This window comes from Canariomyces notabilis, assembly GCF_033297395.1.
Source record: "Canariomyces notabilis strain CBS 508.74 unplaced genomic scaffold N656scaffold_38, whole genome shotgun sequence".
Classification (NCBI taxonomy): Eukaryota; Fungi; Ascomycota; class Sordariomycetes; order Sordariales; family Chaetomiaceae; genus Canariomyces; species Canariomyces notabilis.
Genome location: NW_027041860.1, coordinates 68,460 through 87,021, shown reverse-complemented (window position 1 = coordinate 87,021; position 18,562 = coordinate 68,460). Strand labels below are relative to the sequence as shown.

The following is an 18,562-nucleotide window of genomic DNA, read 5'->3' as shown; positions in this document are numbered from 1 at the left end:
CGGGCACCATGGAAGCAGCACCCGCGCCGAGTTTCCAGATCCAGCATCGCGGAGGCTCTATGCCTCGCTCAGGGATGTGGATCTCATCCGACCAAGACAAAGCTTAGCTTGCTTAGCTTCACCGGCCAGGCGATCGCATAAATACTTCCTCAGCCTGACACCCGTCATGCATTCTTGGCTGTCGATTTGGCCATCCGATCACCTGCAAGTTCAAAGCATCCTTGACAGACACCTGTAGCCACGATGTTTCGCCAAGCTGCTCTCGCCCTCGCGTTTCTTAGCCTTTCGTCGGCCCAAGTCTCCAATGACTTCGAAAGCGGATGGGACCAGACAGCCTGGCCGATCTATGCGCCTGACTGCAGCCAGGGTGGCAAGGTGACGCTCGACAGCACGACGGCCCACAGCGGCAAGAACTCGATCAGGGTTGACGGTGCTGGTGGTTACTGCGGGCACATCTTCTTTGGCACCACCAAGGTGCCCAGCAGCGGCGGGTTCTACGTCAGGGCCTATGTCAAAGCGTCCAAGGCGCTCACCTCGTCGCACGTCACCTTCATCACCATGCCGGACCCTGCCCAGGGCACCAACAAGCATCTCCGCATCGGCGGGCAGAACCAGATCCTCATGTACAACCGCGAGTCGGACGATGCCACGCTCCCGGATCTCTCCCCGCAGGGCGTCTCCTCCTCAGCCGCCTTGCCGACGGGGAGCTGGGAGTGCTTCGAGTACCACGTCGGCGGAGACGGCACCATCGAGACGTGGCTGAACGGGCAGGCCATTGCGGGTTTGACGGCCGGGCCGGGCATCTCCAACCCCAACGCGGCCCAGTGGACGCGCAGCTCCATCGTCCCCAAGCCCTCGGCGGTCTACTTTGGCTGGGAGTCGTACGGCGGCGACGCCAACACCTTCTGGTACGACGACATCGTTATCAGCTCGACCCGTGTTGGCTGCTCCGGTACTGGACCTGGCGGCGGTACGAGCACTGCGACACCTTCGGGCCCGTCGACGACTTTCACGACGTCCACCACCCGCACCAGCACTGCGCCCGCCACCACGAGCTCTACCAGCAGCTGCACGGCTGCGCAGTGGGCGCAATGTGCAGGCATTGGCGTACGTATCCATTTTTCTTAGTGTCGAAACTTCGCTCTGGAACCGAGACATGCTGATCACGGGGTGCTGATACTCAATCAATAGTACAATGGTTGTACGACGTGTGCCTCGCCTTACACTTGCAAGTACATCAATGACTGGTACTCGCAGTGTCTCTGAGATGCATCAAGGGCGGGGGGTTGGTGGATGAGATCATGATAAACTCGGCCTCTGTACATATGCCTTTCTCTTCTTGTTGATACTTGATGCATGCTCAGTCATGAGCCACGGTACAGCCCGTGAAAGTAAATGGAACATACCTAGGTAACCCTACCTAAGGTACCTTTAGCACTCCAGATGTCTTTCTCGTTGCCGAGGCCCGAAGTATTGCAGATAGATTCTCAGGCAATCGGGCACTGAAAGGGTCAGGCTAAGAGTGTGAACTGAAGCGAATTCAACAACCCTACCTAACTAGTGATAACCCCTTTGGGCCGATATCGCCCCGACGAATTCCAAAGCAACTGCCCAACCAACACGAACATGATCCCAACCCTCAAACGTTAGGTACAAGTACATCCGTTTGTACTGTACTCCAAGTACCTTCACCGCGAGACCACTGCTACTTAACTCAAGCTTAACGCATTCCTGCTAAATCCAAAAGATCCAACACTACGATCTTCACAACTTTCGACCTCGGTTTCATGAAATGGAGGGCAAAGGCCTCCTCAAAGTCCTCCTGGTGGGAAAGGGAGCACGAGAACACAGCCTGGCGTGGAAATTGGCGCAGAGTTCATCGGTTGCTCATGTTTATGTTGTCCCCGGGAATGGCGGGACCGGCAGTCTCGACAAAGTCTCGAACATCCGCTCGGTGGAGGCCTGGCCACAGACTACACAGGCCTGGTGGCTCTCGCAAAAGAGCTCGGGGTCGGGCTTGTGGTGGCTGGGCCCGACGATGCTGTCGTGGATGGAATTGAGGGGTATTTCAGAAACAGTAAGCGCTTCTTTCTACAGTTAGTACAGTACTCGTCCGTCCAGGTCACTACCAGTCAGATATGTATATTGATCCGGCTGCAGCCGGAATCCCTTGTTTTGCCCCCTCAAAGGAGGCGGCCGAAATCGAGGGATCCAAAGCCTTGGCAAAGCGCTTCATGCAAAAGTACAAGATTCCCACGGCCAGCTACCAGTCATTTGACAGCTATGACGCGGCTCAACAGTATCTCAATACAGTTGATGCAACCAGGGTGGTCATCAAGGCCGACGGCCTTGCTGCGGGCAAGGGCGTGATTCTGCCCACAACCCAAGCCGAAGCTAAAAGCGCTCTTCGGGAAATCATGATTGATGCCAAGTTTGGCCCGGCTGCCGGGCGATCAGTTGTTATTGAAGAGTATCTCGAAGGGGACGAAATCAGCGTCTTGACCTTTACTGACGGGAAGACGTTCAAGTCGCTGCCACCGGGCCAGGACCACAAGCGCATCTTTGACGGCAACAAGGGACCAAACACGGGAGGAATGGGCGTGTACGCACCGCTGCCTTTTGTGTCGCCCGAGGTGATGCAGGAGATTGAGAGAGTTATCATCCGGCCTACTCTCGACGGACTCAGGGCTGAAGGTGCGATCGAGTCTTAATTTCCATCTCTTCCAGGTGCAGTAGAAGTATGGTACTGACAAGAAAGGTTATATGTAGGTCGGCAGTTCACTGGGATGCTATTCACCGGTATCATGTTGACGGCAAAGGGCCCAAAGGTGCTCGAGTACAACGCAAGGTTCGGGGATCCCGAGACCCAAACCATGATGATGCTTCTGGCGCCCGAGTGCGATCTCGCTGCACTACTCCTCGCTTGCTGCACGGGGAAGCTTGATATCATGTCTCTCCCCATCCTCCCTGGATTCGCCTGCAATGTCGTGGTTGCTGCGGGCGGCTACCCAGGGTCGTATCGAAAGGGAGACATTATTTCTCTGGCACCGCACCCCGCCGGTTAGTCTGGAATCATCCCACATTCCTGTCTCTTTCTAGGTGTTGATACTTGGGTAGTTTTTTGATCATGCAGTGATATACTCTAACAATCGCCACAGGAGTCCAAGTCTTCCATGCCGGGACGGAGAGAAACAGCGATGGAGAGCTCAGAACAGCTGGTGGCCGCGTACTCAGTGTCGCGGCGTATGGATCCAGTCTCGAGGAAGCTGTCTCACTGGCATACAGAGGGGTTGAAAGTGTCCAGTTCGAGGGCATGTTCTACAGGAGGGATATTGCTTCACGGTATGAGCCCATTTACTACTGAGAGTACCCTTAATGAGACGACTTCCGACTTACTACTAACAGCGGTTCGATGGAACAAAGAGTCCTCCAACGGTCTTCGGCCTGAAGCTTCCGCTAATCCATTCATCGTTGAGATGCACCTTTGTTAGTTTGTTAGGTACTAGCACACTTGTTTTAGCTCCGTGTATGCGTCAGTTCAACTAGACAGGAAAAATCCTGTGGAAAGGCAGAGTTGTCAATTGTCGACTTACAAGCAGCTTGATCTGCAGCATAAGGCGTTTATTCAGCGCCAATTGTTTGTAAAACAGTAAAGGAGACAAAGGAGTAAGCTAGCATTCTTTCTTGCCTTAAAAGTATAAAAAGACATCTCTCCTCACGTCCTCGAGTTCGTGTGTTTTTCATGTCAATGGCAGACACCAACGATGGGGGTGTCGTGCAGCGACAGAAGAACGCAGAACTGCGTGCGACGAGCAAGAAGGTGAGAGACATCTCAGCTCTCCTCAATGTCCTCGAGCTCATGCACGTAGTCAAGCCCAGTGCTATGGGAAGGGAGAGTTGGCTCACTCCTTGCTGGTTGCGCACAGTTCTGCGTTCTTCTGCCGCTGTACGACTCCGCCATCGTTGGTGTCTGCCATTTTTAGGTTTATACTAACATGAAGATCCGTGTATGGTTCTTCTTTAACTGAACCCTCTGTTTATCGTATAAGTTTGGGGATTAGTATGTTAGGTACTATGTTTGGTCCAGGATGTGGACTATATCAACATTGCTCCTTCGCCTATGCGACTAGGGACTGTTACTAACATAAAGCTCATGCACATGTAGCCAACATCCCAAGTCACAACGGAACTTATAGATAAGGTTGCTTCAGTTTCCCCATCTCTATCACCTTCAGTACCAGACTACTAGTACTGGCTGAAATGTGATACAGTAGGCCGAAGCACTGGTAAGTGACATGCTGTTTACTTCTTAAATGGGGTGAAAACAAGCAGATATCTGATGTAGTCTGGCTGATACTACTACCCACTAGGCAGTGTAGTATTGAAGGTCTGAGTTACCTTGTAAATGGTGACTGGAACTACGAATATGCCAGGTAGGTAGGGAGCCATGCATTGTAAATACAAAGACGCTGTACAAAAACATATAGGGCACACAAGGTAACACGATTCCACTTTCATGTTGTTTCAGCAAAGACTATGTTAGGTGTTCTCCCAGGAAACAAGGGAAGAATAAGAGCCATGGGATCTCATATAAAAGCAGGCATATACTTAACACGTTACAGGTTATCAGTACTAGAATACCAACTCCGACTCGGCTCTAGGACACTACTAACCACCTCAGACATACCCTACAATAAGGCCTACATACCTTCCCTAGCACCCAAGGTAAACATCAAGGGATCCGGCTGCCCCCTGGCGGGGCCCGACGGACAGCATGTGCATCCTCGAAGCGATCTACTTCGTCTGCAGCTGCCCTCTTCGAGACACGCACCGGTGCCCGCACCACATCTTCGTCCGCACCTACTCCGACTGTCCCCATGATCTCGGCGGTATTGAGCCTTCGCCAACGGGTTTCTACTTGCGGCGCCCCGTGGAGGTCCAGCGCAAGAGCCAGTGGGAGCCCCTGAGTTCTTGCAAGGTATGGCATCACTGTGACGTATACAAGGCAAGCCACACCCGGGCCGACGGCTCCTTGCCGGTGGGCTGCGGGCTGGAGCTTGAGTGTCCCCAGACAACCATCGCGCTGGACGGAAATCCCTTCGCCACGATCACCTACGAGGCGGGACAATGTGAGCAATGCATCAAAGGGCATCGATGGTCGCCCGAGCCAGTGACTCCCACCCTGTTTGTGCTGGAGTCGGAGTGCGGGGGGCGGATTCTTCTAAATCCGGATTATGATGATGAAAGCGGTTCGCCCTCTTCTAGCAGGTCAGGCTGGAGCAGCAGGAGCTTCTTCAAGTTGTCTAGACTCTCTAGTCTATCGTCGAGGAGCAGCCTCAGGAGCTTCCGTCGGTCCCGGGACAAGGGAGACGTGATGGAGAAGCAGTCTCCACCTGGGGCTGAGCGTGAAACCGCAGACGTGCTGAAAGGCATCCGCCGGTGGTGTTCAGGTAAGTCTTGGAGCTCTGGACAACGTGGGGTTGGGACAGTAACTCAGCAGCGCGGCGATAGCCAACCTCTGCTATTGCCCGTGCCATACTGAACGAGACTCAGGGAGGGAAAGATAGATTGTCATGCTCTTTGGCGTTTGGGGGTGAATGACTCGGAACTTGATGGATACCCAGGACATTGTGGTTGGCTAAAGAAACTTAACCAGAGTACGCAAGTCCTACACAAGAGTGATAGCGGTCTTTTGGAATACAGTATTGGATACCTGTAAATAAGGACCTACGGAGCATGGGAGGACACGTCGGAAAAGGGTTATATCAAGTGCCATTCTGAATAAGCCAGTAAGGGCCAGATTAGTACTTACGTCTGTTGACGACGAGCGAATCCCTGGTGCTGTAGCTGGCTGTATGTCTTTATTCCTTCACCTCCTGAGAAAGTACTGTACGTCAGGTACTAAGGGTCATGACATTTTTTACAATGTGAGGGGTTTCACTGGTCGGCCAGCTTTGCTAAAGAGAAATCCAGGCCCAGCTCACCCTGGAAGGATGCAAAAAGGTAGGATTAGGAATATGTCTTGGGGGAAAAAAGATTTTAAGTTCAAAAAATGTGCGCGATCCGAGATTCGAACTCGGGTCACTCGCTATTCCAAGACTGATGGGAAGCGAGAATTCTAACCACTGAACTAACCGCGCTGGTTATTCTTTGATGCCACATCTTTGTTATGGCCTTCTATATATGATACTGGACAACCCTCAATTACGAGAATCACATCCAAGTCTCGCCGGGACGGCACAATGAAGACTCCATTGCTGTCAGCTTTGCCTCATTCAGGCTATCTACATAGGTATCAAGTGTGGCTGATTATCCATTAACTGTGTTGGGGCATCACCGTCATTGACACACCGTAAACGGATTGCTCTTCGCATCTTCCTTGTCAACGCCACGTTCTCGAGTACAATACTAACGAACCGAGGGGTCATTAATATTGTCTGAGAGACCCATGCCCTAACCTGATCATCCTATCTAGACAATGCGACAAAGAGTGAATGTAGAGTACAAGATGGCGATCCCCTTGCCATGTTGTTCCCGTACCTCCTTTCCCTCCGCAGCCAGAAATCCACTGCACTCCTCTGCCCTTTTCCGGCTCCTACCCTCCCGTCTTAGCAATACGACCAGGGACCCGAACTGACCCTGAGCCACACCAACTTGTTGAATAACCACCACCAACTCATCCACGATGCCAGCCAGCCCATCCTCCAACGGCGAACCCGACCCCTCCCTGTCAGCCGAATCCAAACGAATCGGCGACCAGTACAACTCCCTCGAGTCCCGTCTCGTCTGGGACTGGCTGTGCGGCGGCAACCGGCACTTCGGGTACTACCCGGACCCATCCACATGGTGGCCTTTCCCCCTGGGCGCAGCACATCTCCGGATGCAAGGCAAGCTGCTCGAGACACTCAACCTCCCTCCCGGAGCCCGCGTCCTCGACGTAGGCTGCGGCGACGGGCACGTGGCCATCGACCTGGCGCGACGAGGCCGGTTCAGAATCACCGCGTTTGACGTCGTCGAGCGGCACGTCGAGAACGCCCGGCGCAACGTGCAACTTGCGGGGCTCGAGCAGCAAGTCACAGTCTTGCAGCTCGATTTTGACCGCCTCGCTGAGGCCATACCGGATGCGTCGCACGACGGTATCTACACGTCCGAGACGCTGATCCACGCGGCTGATGTCCCCCGCGTGCTGGCCGAGTTCCGGCGCGTGCTCGTCCCCGGCGGCCGTGTTGTTCTGCACGAGTATCACAACGATTTCATCGGCGCCAGGATTCGCGGTTTTACCGCCGAGATTGCGCGGATGGAGCCACCGCCGTCGTCTTCGGCCTCGGGCGATGATGAGCGGAATGAGAGTGAGAACGAGAATGAGATGGCCCCGGGCCCGGCCTTTGCGCGGGCTGAGGCGTATTTCAAGAGTGCCATGGCGAAAGCCGGGTTTGAAGACGTCGTCGTGCGAAATTACTCGCCCAACATTGAGCCTATGGCCAAACTGCTCTCCGTCTCCGCCTGGTGGAGGTACATCGTCCAGTTCTTTCACCTCCAGAGAATATTCCCAAAGACTGCGGCGAGGACCGAGGGCTATGTTGGACAGGAGCACTGGGCTTATGTTTCGGTTAGCGGGACGAAGCCAAAGGCAAAGGTTGAGTGAGAGGAAGATGGCCAGCCTTACACATTAGTATCTATGATTTCCCTCGAACAATTGATGGTCTCGTCCCTGCTGCGGCAGTGTTCGCGGCAGTGTTTCCACGCAGCTGTTTGTTCAAGACTAAAATTAACTCGCTCTACACCATGATCCTAACCTGTCCTCTGTACAAGCCACAAGGCACACCCCATGACAACAACCTAGCTCTCCGAACCATGGCCGCAATCTACATGCGGTTATCATCATGTATCTATACGGCTTTGGAAAACTCAGGCGCCAATCTGTTGACGCTCCTGAATCACACACAGTTGAATGGACCCATGCCAAAAAGCAAACCATGAATGGCGCCAGGAAGAAGGAAATGGGGTATGGCTAAGTTCCAACCAACGCCAGAGAATGCAGAAAAAAGTGCAGACTGAATCAGCTGGAATCCATACTAATAGACCAGAGACATAACGAGGTCATCATCTTCCGAAACAAACAGGCCCCCTATTGTTGCCTGCCAGCTTGCTTGGCCTATTCCCAGTCAGGTTGCACTCGTCAAATGGCAGTGCAGGGAACATACCTTCATCTGCTCGATCCGGGCTTTCAATTGGCTCGTGACCTCAGCGGCTCGCTTCCAACTCTCCATGCCCGAACTGGGCACGTTGGAGCTCGCATCCGCCGTCCTGCCACCAGCGCGGCTGCCGGCCCTGCTGCCAGACCTGTCGGCGTGGCTGTCGACAGTGCGAGGTTGGCTATCGTCCGTGGCAACATCTCTCCTGTAACCCCTGGCCGGGCTGCCACGACCACTACTCGCTGCGCTGCCGGCGTACCTGAGATCCGGGGTAACTTTGCTCAGTGGGTGGGGCATCATGTTATCTCCGTTTTCCTTCTCCTCGCTGAATGTGCTGGCGAAGCTCATGCGGTTCCTATTGGCACTGGCTGGCATCCCGCCGTCACGGAAGATACCAGCGTCGTCATGGGTTGGACTCATAGTCCTGAATCCAAGGTTTGGCGAACCTGGACTGCCGGGGCCGGTACCGGCATTGAACGCCTCAGCCTTAGCTAATGCACGTTTCAACCGGTCGAGTTCGCGTCGTAACCGTTCGTTTGTCTGTTCAGCAGCCTCGGCATCGCTGCGCGCCCGAACTAATTGCGTCTCCTTGGCCTTGATCGACAGAACGTCCCTCGTGTGATCCTCAATCAAGCTCGCATTTTGGTTTTTGAGCTCCTGGATCTCCGAGTGAAGCTTGGATCGCTCATGTCGAGATTCCTCGAGCTGGCGCAAGAGGCGCTCGTTGGCGGCACGAAGCTCCTCAAGCTCAGCACGCTCCAGATGCGTGAGGCCAGATGTAGAAGTTGGCGACGGCGGCGCGGCGGGTACGGATGGCGCGGCAGGTTTGGCAAGCGAGCGGGCGGCAAGGCCACCACGGCCCAGACCTACGCGGGGAGCGGGTTTTGAGGCGACCGGTGATGTCGGTGGCTCCTCTTCTACAGAAGGCGCCGGTTCTGGTGCGGGTCGCCGCGGGGACGATAAGCCAGGGGCGGCGAGGTTGCGCTTTTGAGGAGCTTTGAGTCCACCCAAGCCAGGTTTAGGTACACCGAGCTTGCTTCCCGGGCCGGCGCGGGGAGGCTGGGCCTGGGTAGGGGCAGGGGCCGGGGCGGGCTCTGTGGGAGATGCGGGAGCAGCAGCCGCAGGCTTCTTGACTCCTGCAGGTGCTTTCTTCATGCCTCCGCCCATAACCTTTTTGGGAGGGGGTGCACGGGCCGCGGGCGGCGGCGGTTTGGGTTTGTCCTTGGCCTTGACCTCGGCTGTCTCAAAGAACTCCTTGACTTTTGCCTTCCGGATGTCGTCCAAACCCTCGAGGTGAGCGGCCATGGCCCGCTCGCCAATGATCTTCATAATGGTGCCCAGTATTTCGGCGCCTCCCGAGCGAAGGGCCTCGCTTGACTCTGAAAGCAGCTTTTTTGCGGACTCAACCATCCCGGCGATCTCCGGTTTGCTGGGAACATCTCTTGTCGTTCGCAGGCACCTGACAAGAAACTTCATGGTGCCTTCCTTGACTTGGGGGTTTTTGTGGACAAGGAACGCCGTGATGTCCTCGAGGCACTCGCTCAGATCGGTTGACAAAAACACGGCATCCAAGGCGGCGCCAAGAGCATCAGCCACCGTCTGCTTCTTCTCCTTTAGTCGCTCTAAGATCGGCTGCATCACGATGCTGCGGTACTTGGCGTAGCCTTTTCGCAGGCCCTTGGCAAGCATCTCAATGCATTGGGCTGCCTGGGTTACGACCGCGATGTTGGCATCCTTCATGCACTTGGCCAGGCTGCGATTGATCTCGCCGAAATCCGCGTCCTTGATACGGGGTACGTTGACGAGCGCGTAGAGAGCTTCCAATGCCTCCTTCCTCTCTTTCCATTTGGACGAGCCCAAGTTGTCGTAGAAATCCTTGGGAATCTTGCCCACAACGTCTTGTGGCTCAGCCAGATCAAACGCATCGATCTCTCCCGGTTCCTCAGCGTCCCCTTCGCCGTCATCATAGGCGCCCTCCCCGTCGCCCGCGGCTGGTGCACGCTCCTGTGCCTCTTGCTGTGACCTTAACAGGCGCTCTTGTTTGGGAGGTCCTTCTGCCTTGACCTTCTCAAACTGAGCCTCGAGGTCGTTCTGCTGCGTCGGCTTAAGGTCGTTCCAAAACATTGGCTTCATCGCCTCGCGAAGCCATCGGTAAAACTCAACAGCCAAGTTTGTTGCTTCTGCTCTGACATTCTTGTCTGCATGGCCGAACACCTTTGGCAAGATTTTGAGTACCGGCTTCGGATCCGCCGTCTTGCAGCCATAGTTGTGGTAGATTTGCGTCAAGGCTGCGAGGGATGCCGCGACCACTTTGGGCTGCTTGTTGGAGAGCGCCGGTAAAATGTCTTCGATTACAGGGCCGGGCACATCGACCTCGACAAAGAGAAGCAAAGCCTCGACAGCTGACGCTTTCGTTGCCGCTCTGGTAGACGACAGGCATTTCTCAACTATCGGTGTTACTGCTTGTTGCCGAGCTCGAACCGCGCCGTCGCGACCGCCGAACTTTAGGAAGGCGCAAAGCGCAGCAAGGCCTTCCTGTTGTGCGGCGACGTTGGAATCTGCAGCCGCTGCTTTCCACAAACTGGGGTCTTGAGTGAAGGGCCGGAAGGCCGGGTCGTATTCATCGGGAGTCTTTTCGAAGATTTTTGCCGCCTCTTCATACGCCTGCTTTCGTACCTTCCATACCTAGAGAACACCGACTGTAAGCGTTTGTCGACGGGGAATGGGGAAGCGATGGGAGAGTCGAACCTTGTGCACCCAGCGATCCGTCAAAGGCAACGAGCTATAATCCTCTTCCTCGGCCATGATGGGCTGAAATCTGCAGTATAGGCAGCGGAGGTCAAGCGAAACGGCTTCAGGCGAATGCTGCTGTTGTCGTTGTGGGCTGGCTGTGCCGATTTGCGATCTTGGATTTTTCTGGCCTAAAGTTCCCAGCCGACACATTAATCTCTGCAACCACCAGCGCTTCCCGTTGCCACTCATATCGGCGAATCGATGCTCATGAAGGACTCGTGAGAGGTGCACGGCATTGTTTCAGGCTCGAGTCCTTGGGAGGGAGAAGAGAGGGCACATACGGTGATGTCAAGCACAGAGCGAAAAAGTGTGTGCTACTAGTAATCGTCGAGTGCGATGCCGAGCTTTTTCTTTATGCTTCCGCGCAAGGGCGACTTTGGGCTGTGCTTTGTCGTCAAACGGTATTCAAAAAGTTCGTAGCGGCTTGCTGTCGATGTTTTTGTTGTGGCTTGAGATTTCTCTTTTGGCGAGCAGAGAGGCGGCAGAAAGATGGTGTGTTCGGGGCGGCCCTGGCAGAGTGGGACAAGTGCCGTCGTCAACGCTCAACACCGCGGGGAGATAAAGTAACTACAGTAGGTATCAGTTACTCCGGTCAGCAGAATGTTCGTGAAAGCACCGTCTGAAGAAAGCACGGCTTCACCAGTCAATGCGGGATTTGCGATTGCCCTTTGAAGGGAGTGTTTACAGTCCAACAAAATTCGCTGCGATGTTTGTCGGCGTCCCGTTCCCCTGCAGTCGCTGCGGGGACCCTGGGAGTCCACAGTACAAAACCCGATTTGGGTTGTTGACATGCGCCAGGGCTGGGATTGGTCTGTGCGGCCATTTCTGGAGAAACACAGAAGGCCAGCCACGTGTGATGTCACTTCATCCCCTGCATTTTGCGACCGGCAGACCCGCAATGACAGCCGCTGCCGACCAGCTCAGGACCGCGAGAGATCTGCAGCGACAACATGAAGGGGAACTCCCACCGCGATAATTCCCTAACTTTGGAAGTGGCTTGAGTTTCAAGTGTTCCATCGTCGGCCCCGCTACAGTATACACCACCAAGATATTATATGACGGCCCAGTTATACGGACGATGAATCTCTGCTCATTGTGATCGCGCGACTTTCCGAACGCTGTTTTGGTACCCTTTGTCTGTCGTCAAATGCTCCACTTTTGCGACCCCTCCGCATCCCCATTTGTGTTGTCCTGGATAGATACGAAAACCGCGGCATCGCCTGAGCTTCTGTGCTGTTGACCACGCAGCTAGCTGCCGAGGACCTGCCATTGGAAAACTCCGGTCTCCGGGCTATGCACCCTTTGGACTACCCATTTCAATATCGAATCGTCATAACGCCAGCGCTGTCTGTATCACGAACCGACAACATCCCACGCCCCTGACCGCCCATTTGGTCCGATAGCTGTCCGAGCCGTCTCCGTTTCGCGCCCAAGGACAGGGCTTCATGATTGCCCGTGAGACTCCACGATGTCGCAGATATTAACATCGAGGCAAGCCGACGAGCTGTAGGTATTGTACCCCGCATTGGAAGTTGCGAAAGCTGACAGCTGCTCGAGACACCGCGCCCTTATCGCCTACCTAACGGCCAGCAACCTCACCAACACGGCTGCTGCTTTGCGAGCAGAGCTAGGCCTTGGGGAAGATGTCTTTGATTCTGCCACAGCGAAGAAATACGAGGGCCTTCTGGAGAAGAAATGGACAAGCGTCGTCCGGTTACAGAAGAAGGTCAACACACCCCTCGATTCCGAGGTGCTGCGCTCATGGCATGATCTGACCTGTGTTCTCTAGATTATGGATCTTGAGGCGCGCAACAACATGCTCCAGTCGGAGCTCGATAACGCGACACCAACCTCCCGTCAGAACAAGGATCCAGTCTCTTGGCTTCCCAAGTCACCCGCACGACATACTCTCCAATCCCACCGAAGCCCGATAACATGCGTCGCCTTTCATCCCGTCTTCTCATCGCTAGCTTCAGGCTCTGAAGACCAAACAATCAAGATCTGGGACTGGGAGCTTGGGGAGCTGGAGCGGACTATCAAAGGCCACACCAAAGCGGTGCTAGATGTTGACTTCGGGGGCCCCCGAGGGAATACACTCCTTGCGTCATGCAGTTCAGATCTGACAATCAAGCTATGGGATCCCTCAGACGACTACAAAAACATCCGAACCCTACCTGGGCACGACCACAGTGTCAGTGCTGTTCGATTTATTCCTTCTGGCGTGGCTGGCGGCGCCGGGAATCTTCTGGTTAGTGCGAGCCGAGACAAGACATTGAGGATATGGGACGTGAGCACCGGGTACTGTGTCAAGACGCTACGGGGACACGCCGAGTGGGTGCGCGATGTTTGCCCATCTGTCGACGGAAGGTATATACTGTCAACAAGCGACGACTATACCGGCCGGCTGTGGGATGTTTCGGTACCCAATCCCGAACCGAAGACAAGCCTGATTGGTCACGAGCATGTCGTGCTCTGCTGCGCCATTGCGCCGGCCGCTTCCTACCCGCATCTAGCGTCCATTGCTGGCGTCAAGAAGCCGCCTGCTACCAGCGCAGTTGAGTTTATGGCGACTGGATCAAGAGATAAAACTATCCGGTTATGGGACGCGCGGGGTACCTGTATAAAAGTCCTTGTTGGTCACGACAATTGGGTACGAGGTCTCGTCTTCCACCCTGGAGGCAAGTACCTGCTCTCGGTCGCCGACGACTACACGCTCAGGTGTTGGGACCTTACACAGGAGGGGAGATGCGTCAAGACGATAGCGGACGCACACAACCATTTCGTGCAATGCATTAGATGGGCGCCGTCTGTCGTCAAGGATGTGCCTGCCGCCAACGGCACTGATGGACAAAATGGGGAGTCGAACGGGACGCCCAAAAAGCCGACTCCTGGCTCAGGGGCAGATGCACAGATCCGCTGTGTCATTGCCACGGGGAGTGTGGACCTTAATGTGAGGATATTCGCCAACTAGGTGACTGCTTCGAGCCGAGGCAACAGCAGCAGCTACTCTCAAGCCCCTGCCAGCACCACGCAAGCCGAGACAGCGATATCAGAACGGCATGGTCCACGCTGAGCCGACTCCGGGAGGCGATGCCGCCTGCGAAACGCGCAGCCGTTTGAGGAGGGTCTTGACAGGTCAGGTTAGCGCAGAAACGGTCTGATTCTCCTCTAACCGCCCATAATTCCGACTCTTGATGTAGGCTGTTTAGACACACGGGCCGTACTCCTGCAATGGTCAATAACGCTGTGTCTCTAGCTTGCATTGTCCATGGCACTATGGTACTAGTGAGTCTTTGAGGAACGATATGACAGAGTTAGATAGATACCCCAATATTGAACATTATGACTTCAAGAACTCCCTAGTCCGCCCTAGGTAACTTGTTTCCAGGATTCCTGGGCAAGCCCTGGGGGCTGAAGCGCCTTGTTATGGCACCATCTCTGGTCCAAAAGCGCATTGTTTGTACATCAGATATACGACCTGTCGCAAAATTCCTTTATGCCTGCAGAGACCAGCCCCAATGGTCAGAAAATCCACCAGAACACGGCAACCCCTTTGTCCGCACCGCAGGCGTGTACTCCATATAAACCGGTTGTCAGTCCAGACAATCCCCTAGCCATTTCACCCGTCCGAATTTCGCCCACCACTTCCTGTTACAAGGTTCCCCAAAGTGACCGCCATTGCACCCGCCTTTCGCAAGTGTACTGCAATTGTACTGGTCCCCTCAAACCAAGACAACCTACCTAGTTACCCAGCACCTAGCCATCCGATCAGATGTGCCTCTGGGTAACGGTGAACTTTTACTGCCAGGTGTGCTACGCCCGTTTCTGGCAGTCCATCACCATCCCCGTGCGGTGCGAAGACCACCGGGCGGCGAACCGCGAGTGGGGCGTCCTGGGCCACAGGCGCCAGCCGGACTGGAAGATTGTCTCCGACTACTTGAGGGCCTGTATTAACTGTGACCCGAAGGGCGACAAATACCCCCACCCGTTGGACTTTGGTGAACCGGAGCCCGAGCCTGAGCTTGGGCAGGGGCAGGGGCAGGGCCAAGGAGAAGGGCAGGGGACGGAGAGGGTGGGCGAGGGAATTGGGGCTGGAGTTGGGACTGGAGCCGGGACGGGGACTCGAATTGAGCAAGTGTATGTTGACTCAGTGATTCCCAGACCTCTGTTTATGTCAGCGGCTGCAGAAAGACGGGGTCATGGCGTGTTCCTATATCCACCTACACTACGTTTGTCAGGTAATATAGACAGGTCATGATACTACGGGCATGTACCAAAAGTATGGTCTCATTGCCAAGTAACGCCTGACAGGACTCGAAGGGATGTTATTGGGTCATCTCTACTATGGAACACCGTAGTATGAACTGAATAGGAGGAGGTTCACTGTGATTGATTCAGCCTGTCTTCAGCCGAAATTCAGGGTCTTCCAAGCAGTCAACATCCCAAGTCCCAGCCCCTTACTGCCTAGGCGAACCCCGGAGGCCATCACTCATCGATATGCCTACCTTCATTGTTGTCGTGCCTCAGGACGAGCCAACGGGCACCCACAGCCAGATGACCTGCAAATGTCCAGGGGGGACGTCCATCTGATGAGCTCCCCAGAAGAACTGCCATACAGGATGTCCCTTCTCTTCGGGCGACGGCCCGGGGGGCGCCACAGTGTCGTAGAAGCAATTGATATTGCCGTTGCAAACGAAGGGATACTTGAAGCCTTTCTGTAGTCGCGACGCACACATCAGCCGTGCTTCTTTCACATCATGATGATTCGGTAGTGGTTACTCACAATTGTGTAATAGTGCTCCCACACCGAATCATACTCGGGCGAGGGGACGTCCCAGCAAGACCAAGCATGCGAGTCACTGCCGTAATAGCTATCCTTATTGGTGGGCATGTTTGGATTCATGAAAGTGCAGTTGCCGCTGCTCGTAGAGAGCTTCACCGAGGTCCCAAAACCCCCATCAAGGCGCGTGAAGACGGCGCACTCGCTCATGGTGAGCATGCCGTGCTCGTTTAGGCATCCAATGCGGTCTGTCGGGGCGGCGGTAGATAGCGAGCTGCTGTTGAGAACGTGGATCTGTCCTTGGCCGACAAACTCGTCCGTGACGTCTTTGTCAACAACGGCGGGTAATGCCGAACTAAGGGAAGCAAGCCCGGTTGCGAGAGCGCAGATGGTTTTCCAATACATGGCTTTTGAACCTTTAGGTAAAAAGGGTGAATAGGGTGTGAATGATGGATCAAGCCTCGGGTCTAGTTGATTACAGGTACACAAACATGCAGTTGAAAACACGAATGGTGGTTCCGAGCTATATAGGACTCGCGATCCTTACTCCGCATGCTGTTGCTGTTCCCCCTTCCCATGTGATCATGGACTGCATGGTACTTTTTGATGCTACCAGAGATCGAGGTACGGAGCTTTGAGTGCCGGGGACAAACTTGAAGTCAAGCAAGGTGTCCGGGCTAAGGGCTCATGTGTCCAGTTGACGTCTCCTGCTTTTCGAGCAAAGTCTGGAGCCGTATAGTACTCCGATATTGCGTAGCTACCAGGGCTGGATTATTCTGCGAGATTCCTGCGCTTTTCATGCAACAGCGTTGTACAGATCCCCAACGTACCGTTGCATCTGTGTCTCCTGGCGGATTCTACCCGGCCACTCGGTTAAAGGTGCGGAGGGGCACAGGGTCCTTTCCTGGTTGCGTAAACATGACGGATCCTATAATGCTGCCAGTATAGGCCCTTCCCCTGGTCAGAAGCGAGGGATTGGCACGTGAAGTAGTAGATGCTGAAATGCTTGTTTTCACCTTTGGTAGGGTCGAGCTACCCAGCTAATGTTCAGGGTAATCCGCGGAACCATGGTCCATGGGGGCCAAGGCATTTATGAATGTATGGCTTACAAATGCATGACTTCAAGTGCTCTCCGACCTCTCCTGCCGAGTCAGGAAGATAACTCCAGTCGGTACCAAAGGTCAATTAGGCCAGGTATTTTACCTACCTTAAGTAGAAGGTATCTCACCATGCAGCCCGAGGCCCAACACACATGAAGTGATCTGCTGGCTGGAGGTTTGATATGGATCTGTGAAGTCCGTTCATAACAAAGCATTGAGCCACGGCATTAAGTACTACACTACATGATATTGATGATATGCTCAAGTGCTTTACTCAGAACTGAATAAGGACTCACATGTAAACATGGAGTCTCTGCGTCTTAACAGCCAAGATTAGTAGGTAATCAGCTCGGCTCAGGGGTTCAGGAGGTTTTCAAGTTGTTTAAGTCACATCATCCCGCAAGTTCGCGCACATGCACATGTATCAGACCCGGAGGTCCTCAGCGTTGTATACGGGAACTCTATCAAGAAGATTGATCTCTCTGGGACGATAGGTTGGGTTCAACGTATAGCCCTTTTCCCTCTATCATTCAGGCACAACAGCACAGTCTCGTTATTCACAATGAATCGTCTTGAATGTATCTACTTATCCAGATGTAAATGATATATCACTGTGAAATTTCTCCAATCATTGCTGACGTTGAGATGCTTGAGGCTCTGGTCGAGGACCATACGCGACCCGGGAGGCAAGATCACATAAGTAGTGAGGTTCCTACCTACTGTTGAGTAGGAAGGAGGAACCCTGGCAAAACCTGTATTTATTGGGGCACTGGGGCTTGGCTCATCTTCCCTCCTGCAACCCTCCAACAACCACCTCCGGCTACAATCAATACATATTCCCCCATTCTTTGGTGGGCTTCTTCACTACCTTACCTATCTAAGGTGAACTTACGTCCACTTTATACTACTAGGCACTACTAGTACATGTTTCCCACGATGGCATGGCTTCTTCAAAGGCCGTATTCGTGGGTGTTTTAACTTATTTATGTGACTTCAAGTTCAAGGTTGCGACGCTTTGACAGCTTACATTCCTAATAAGGTAATTCACAACCTAATTCGCGAAGGGCGAGGCTAGAACGGGTGTATGAACATACCTAAGTAAGCTTTGGTAGCTTAGAAACGATACTTATACACAGTAATATCTGGAATCTTGAATTGCAGTCACGATTGTTGTCTGCCACATCGTAAGTTTTATACAAGGTACCGGAGGATAGTAGATGTAAGTTGGAAGGGTTCTACTCCTTCCAGTTATATCCGCAAACCGTGAAGGTATATCACACGGGGTGATCTCATTCAGTCTTTTGCAGTGAATTAAGGGAAGTCGAGTCAGCATGTTGACATAAGTACCAGTTAAGGTTCACGTACCTTAGGTACGAGTAGGTAAAGGTACCTACCTAACTACCTACCCACATTATGCAGTGTCTGGTGCGATCCTTCAATTGTACTTCAAGGCTTGCTTGGGCTTTCAAGCAGGCATTCTGCTCTCAGATTGATTTTCGTTCTGCAGGTTGCCTTAGTTTTCGATGCCGCGAGATGATTTGCTCTCGTTGATCGGCTTATCAGTTCAAACCCAATACCTTGTGCATGTGCTTCCGCCCTGCCCAGTGGCGGAGCCTGCCGCTGGCAGTTGCAGAGGAGCACCGGCAGACCACCTAGGTAGTACCTGGTACCAACCTTAGGTGACTACCATTCGA

The 18,562-nt window shown here is 53.9% G+C and overlaps 7 protein-coding genes and 1 non-coding gene across 8 annotated transcripts; 5 read left to right on the top strand and 3 right to left on the bottom strand.

The window, feature by feature from the left end:
• Positions 1-306: 306 nt before the first annotated feature.
• On the top strand, positions 307-1,266 carry N656DRAFT_676466 (carbohydrate-binding module family 1 protein; the record flags this gene model as incomplete). Its single annotated transcript, XM_064810491.1, has 2 exons — positions 307-1,107; positions 1,192-1,266. Coding segments are annotated over 2 exons (876 nt in total), but the record flags the coding sequence as incomplete, so codon positions are not given.
• A 526-nt stretch (positions 1,267-1,792) lies between these two features.
• Positions 1,793-3,364, top strand: N656DRAFT_772320 (phosphoribosylamine--glycine ligase; the record flags this gene model as incomplete). The annotated part of the gene is made up of 4 exons (XM_064813922.1): positions 1,793-2,063; positions 2,122-2,694; positions 2,770-3,060; positions 3,159-3,364. The coding sequence occupies 4 exons, from the start codon at positions 1,793-1,795 to the stop codon at positions 3,362-3,364; spliced, it is 1,341 nt and encodes a 446-aa protein (XP_064665343.1).
• Positions 3,365-4,606: 1,242 nt separating this feature from the next.
• On the top strand, positions 4,607-7,645 carry N656DRAFT_849141 (S-adenosyl-L-methionine-dependent methyltransferase; the record flags this gene model as incomplete). The annotated part of the gene is made up of 2 exons (XM_064819327.1): positions 4,607-5,450; positions 6,693-7,645. The coding sequence occupies exons 1-2, from the start codon at positions 4,775-4,777 to the stop codon at positions 7,643-7,645; spliced, it is 1,629 nt and encodes a 542-aa protein (XP_064665342.1). The 5' UTR covers positions 4,607-4,774.
• Positions 6,056-6,140, bottom strand: N656DRAFT_t146. Its single transcript has one exon. It is a non-coding gene; the product is annotated as a tRNA-Gly (tRNA).
• Positions 7,646-8,165: 520 nt separating the features above from the next.
• Positions 8,166-11,000, bottom strand: N656DRAFT_719449 (ARM repeat-containing protein; the record flags this gene model as incomplete). The annotated part of the gene is made up of 2 exons (XM_064812365.1): positions 8,166-10,880; positions 10,944-11,000. 2 exons carry the CDS (start codon positions 10,998-11,000, stop codon positions 8,166-8,168), a joined length of 2,772 nt encoding a protein of 923 aa, XP_064665341.1.
• A 1,231-nt stretch (positions 11,001-12,231) lies between these two features.
• N656DRAFT_464949 (dynein regulator) lies at positions 12,232-14,187 on the top strand. Its single transcript, XM_064809740.1, has 3 exons — positions 12,232-12,494; positions 12,546-12,714; positions 12,778-14,187. The coding sequence occupies exons 1-3, from the start codon at positions 12,457-12,459 to the stop codon at positions 13,957-13,959; spliced, it is 1,389 nt and encodes a 462-aa protein (XP_064665340.1). The 5' UTR covers positions 12,232-12,456; the 3' UTR covers positions 13,960-14,187.
• A 573-nt stretch (positions 14,188-14,760) lies between these two features.
• N656DRAFT_802372 (uncharacterized protein) lies at positions 14,761-15,230 on the top strand (the record flags this gene model as incomplete). The annotated part of the gene is made up of 2 exons (XM_064818233.1): positions 14,761-15,060; positions 15,150-15,230. The coding sequence occupies 2 exons, from the start codon at positions 14,761-14,763 to the stop codon at positions 15,228-15,230; spliced, it is 381 nt and encodes a 126-aa protein (XP_064665339.1).
• Positions 15,231-15,274: 44 nt separating this feature from the next.
• Positions 15,275-16,112, bottom strand: N656DRAFT_741147 (uncharacterized protein). Its single transcript, XM_064812813.1, has 2 exons — positions 15,772-16,112; positions 15,275-15,703 (listed from the first exon to the last, which is right to left on the bottom strand). Exons 1-2 carry the CDS (start codon positions 15,985-15,987, stop codon positions 15,512-15,514), a joined length of 408 nt encoding a protein of 135 aa, XP_064665338.1. The 5' UTR covers positions 15,988-16,112; the 3' UTR covers positions 15,275-15,511.
• Between the last annotated feature and the right edge of the window lie 2,450 nt (positions 16,113-18,562).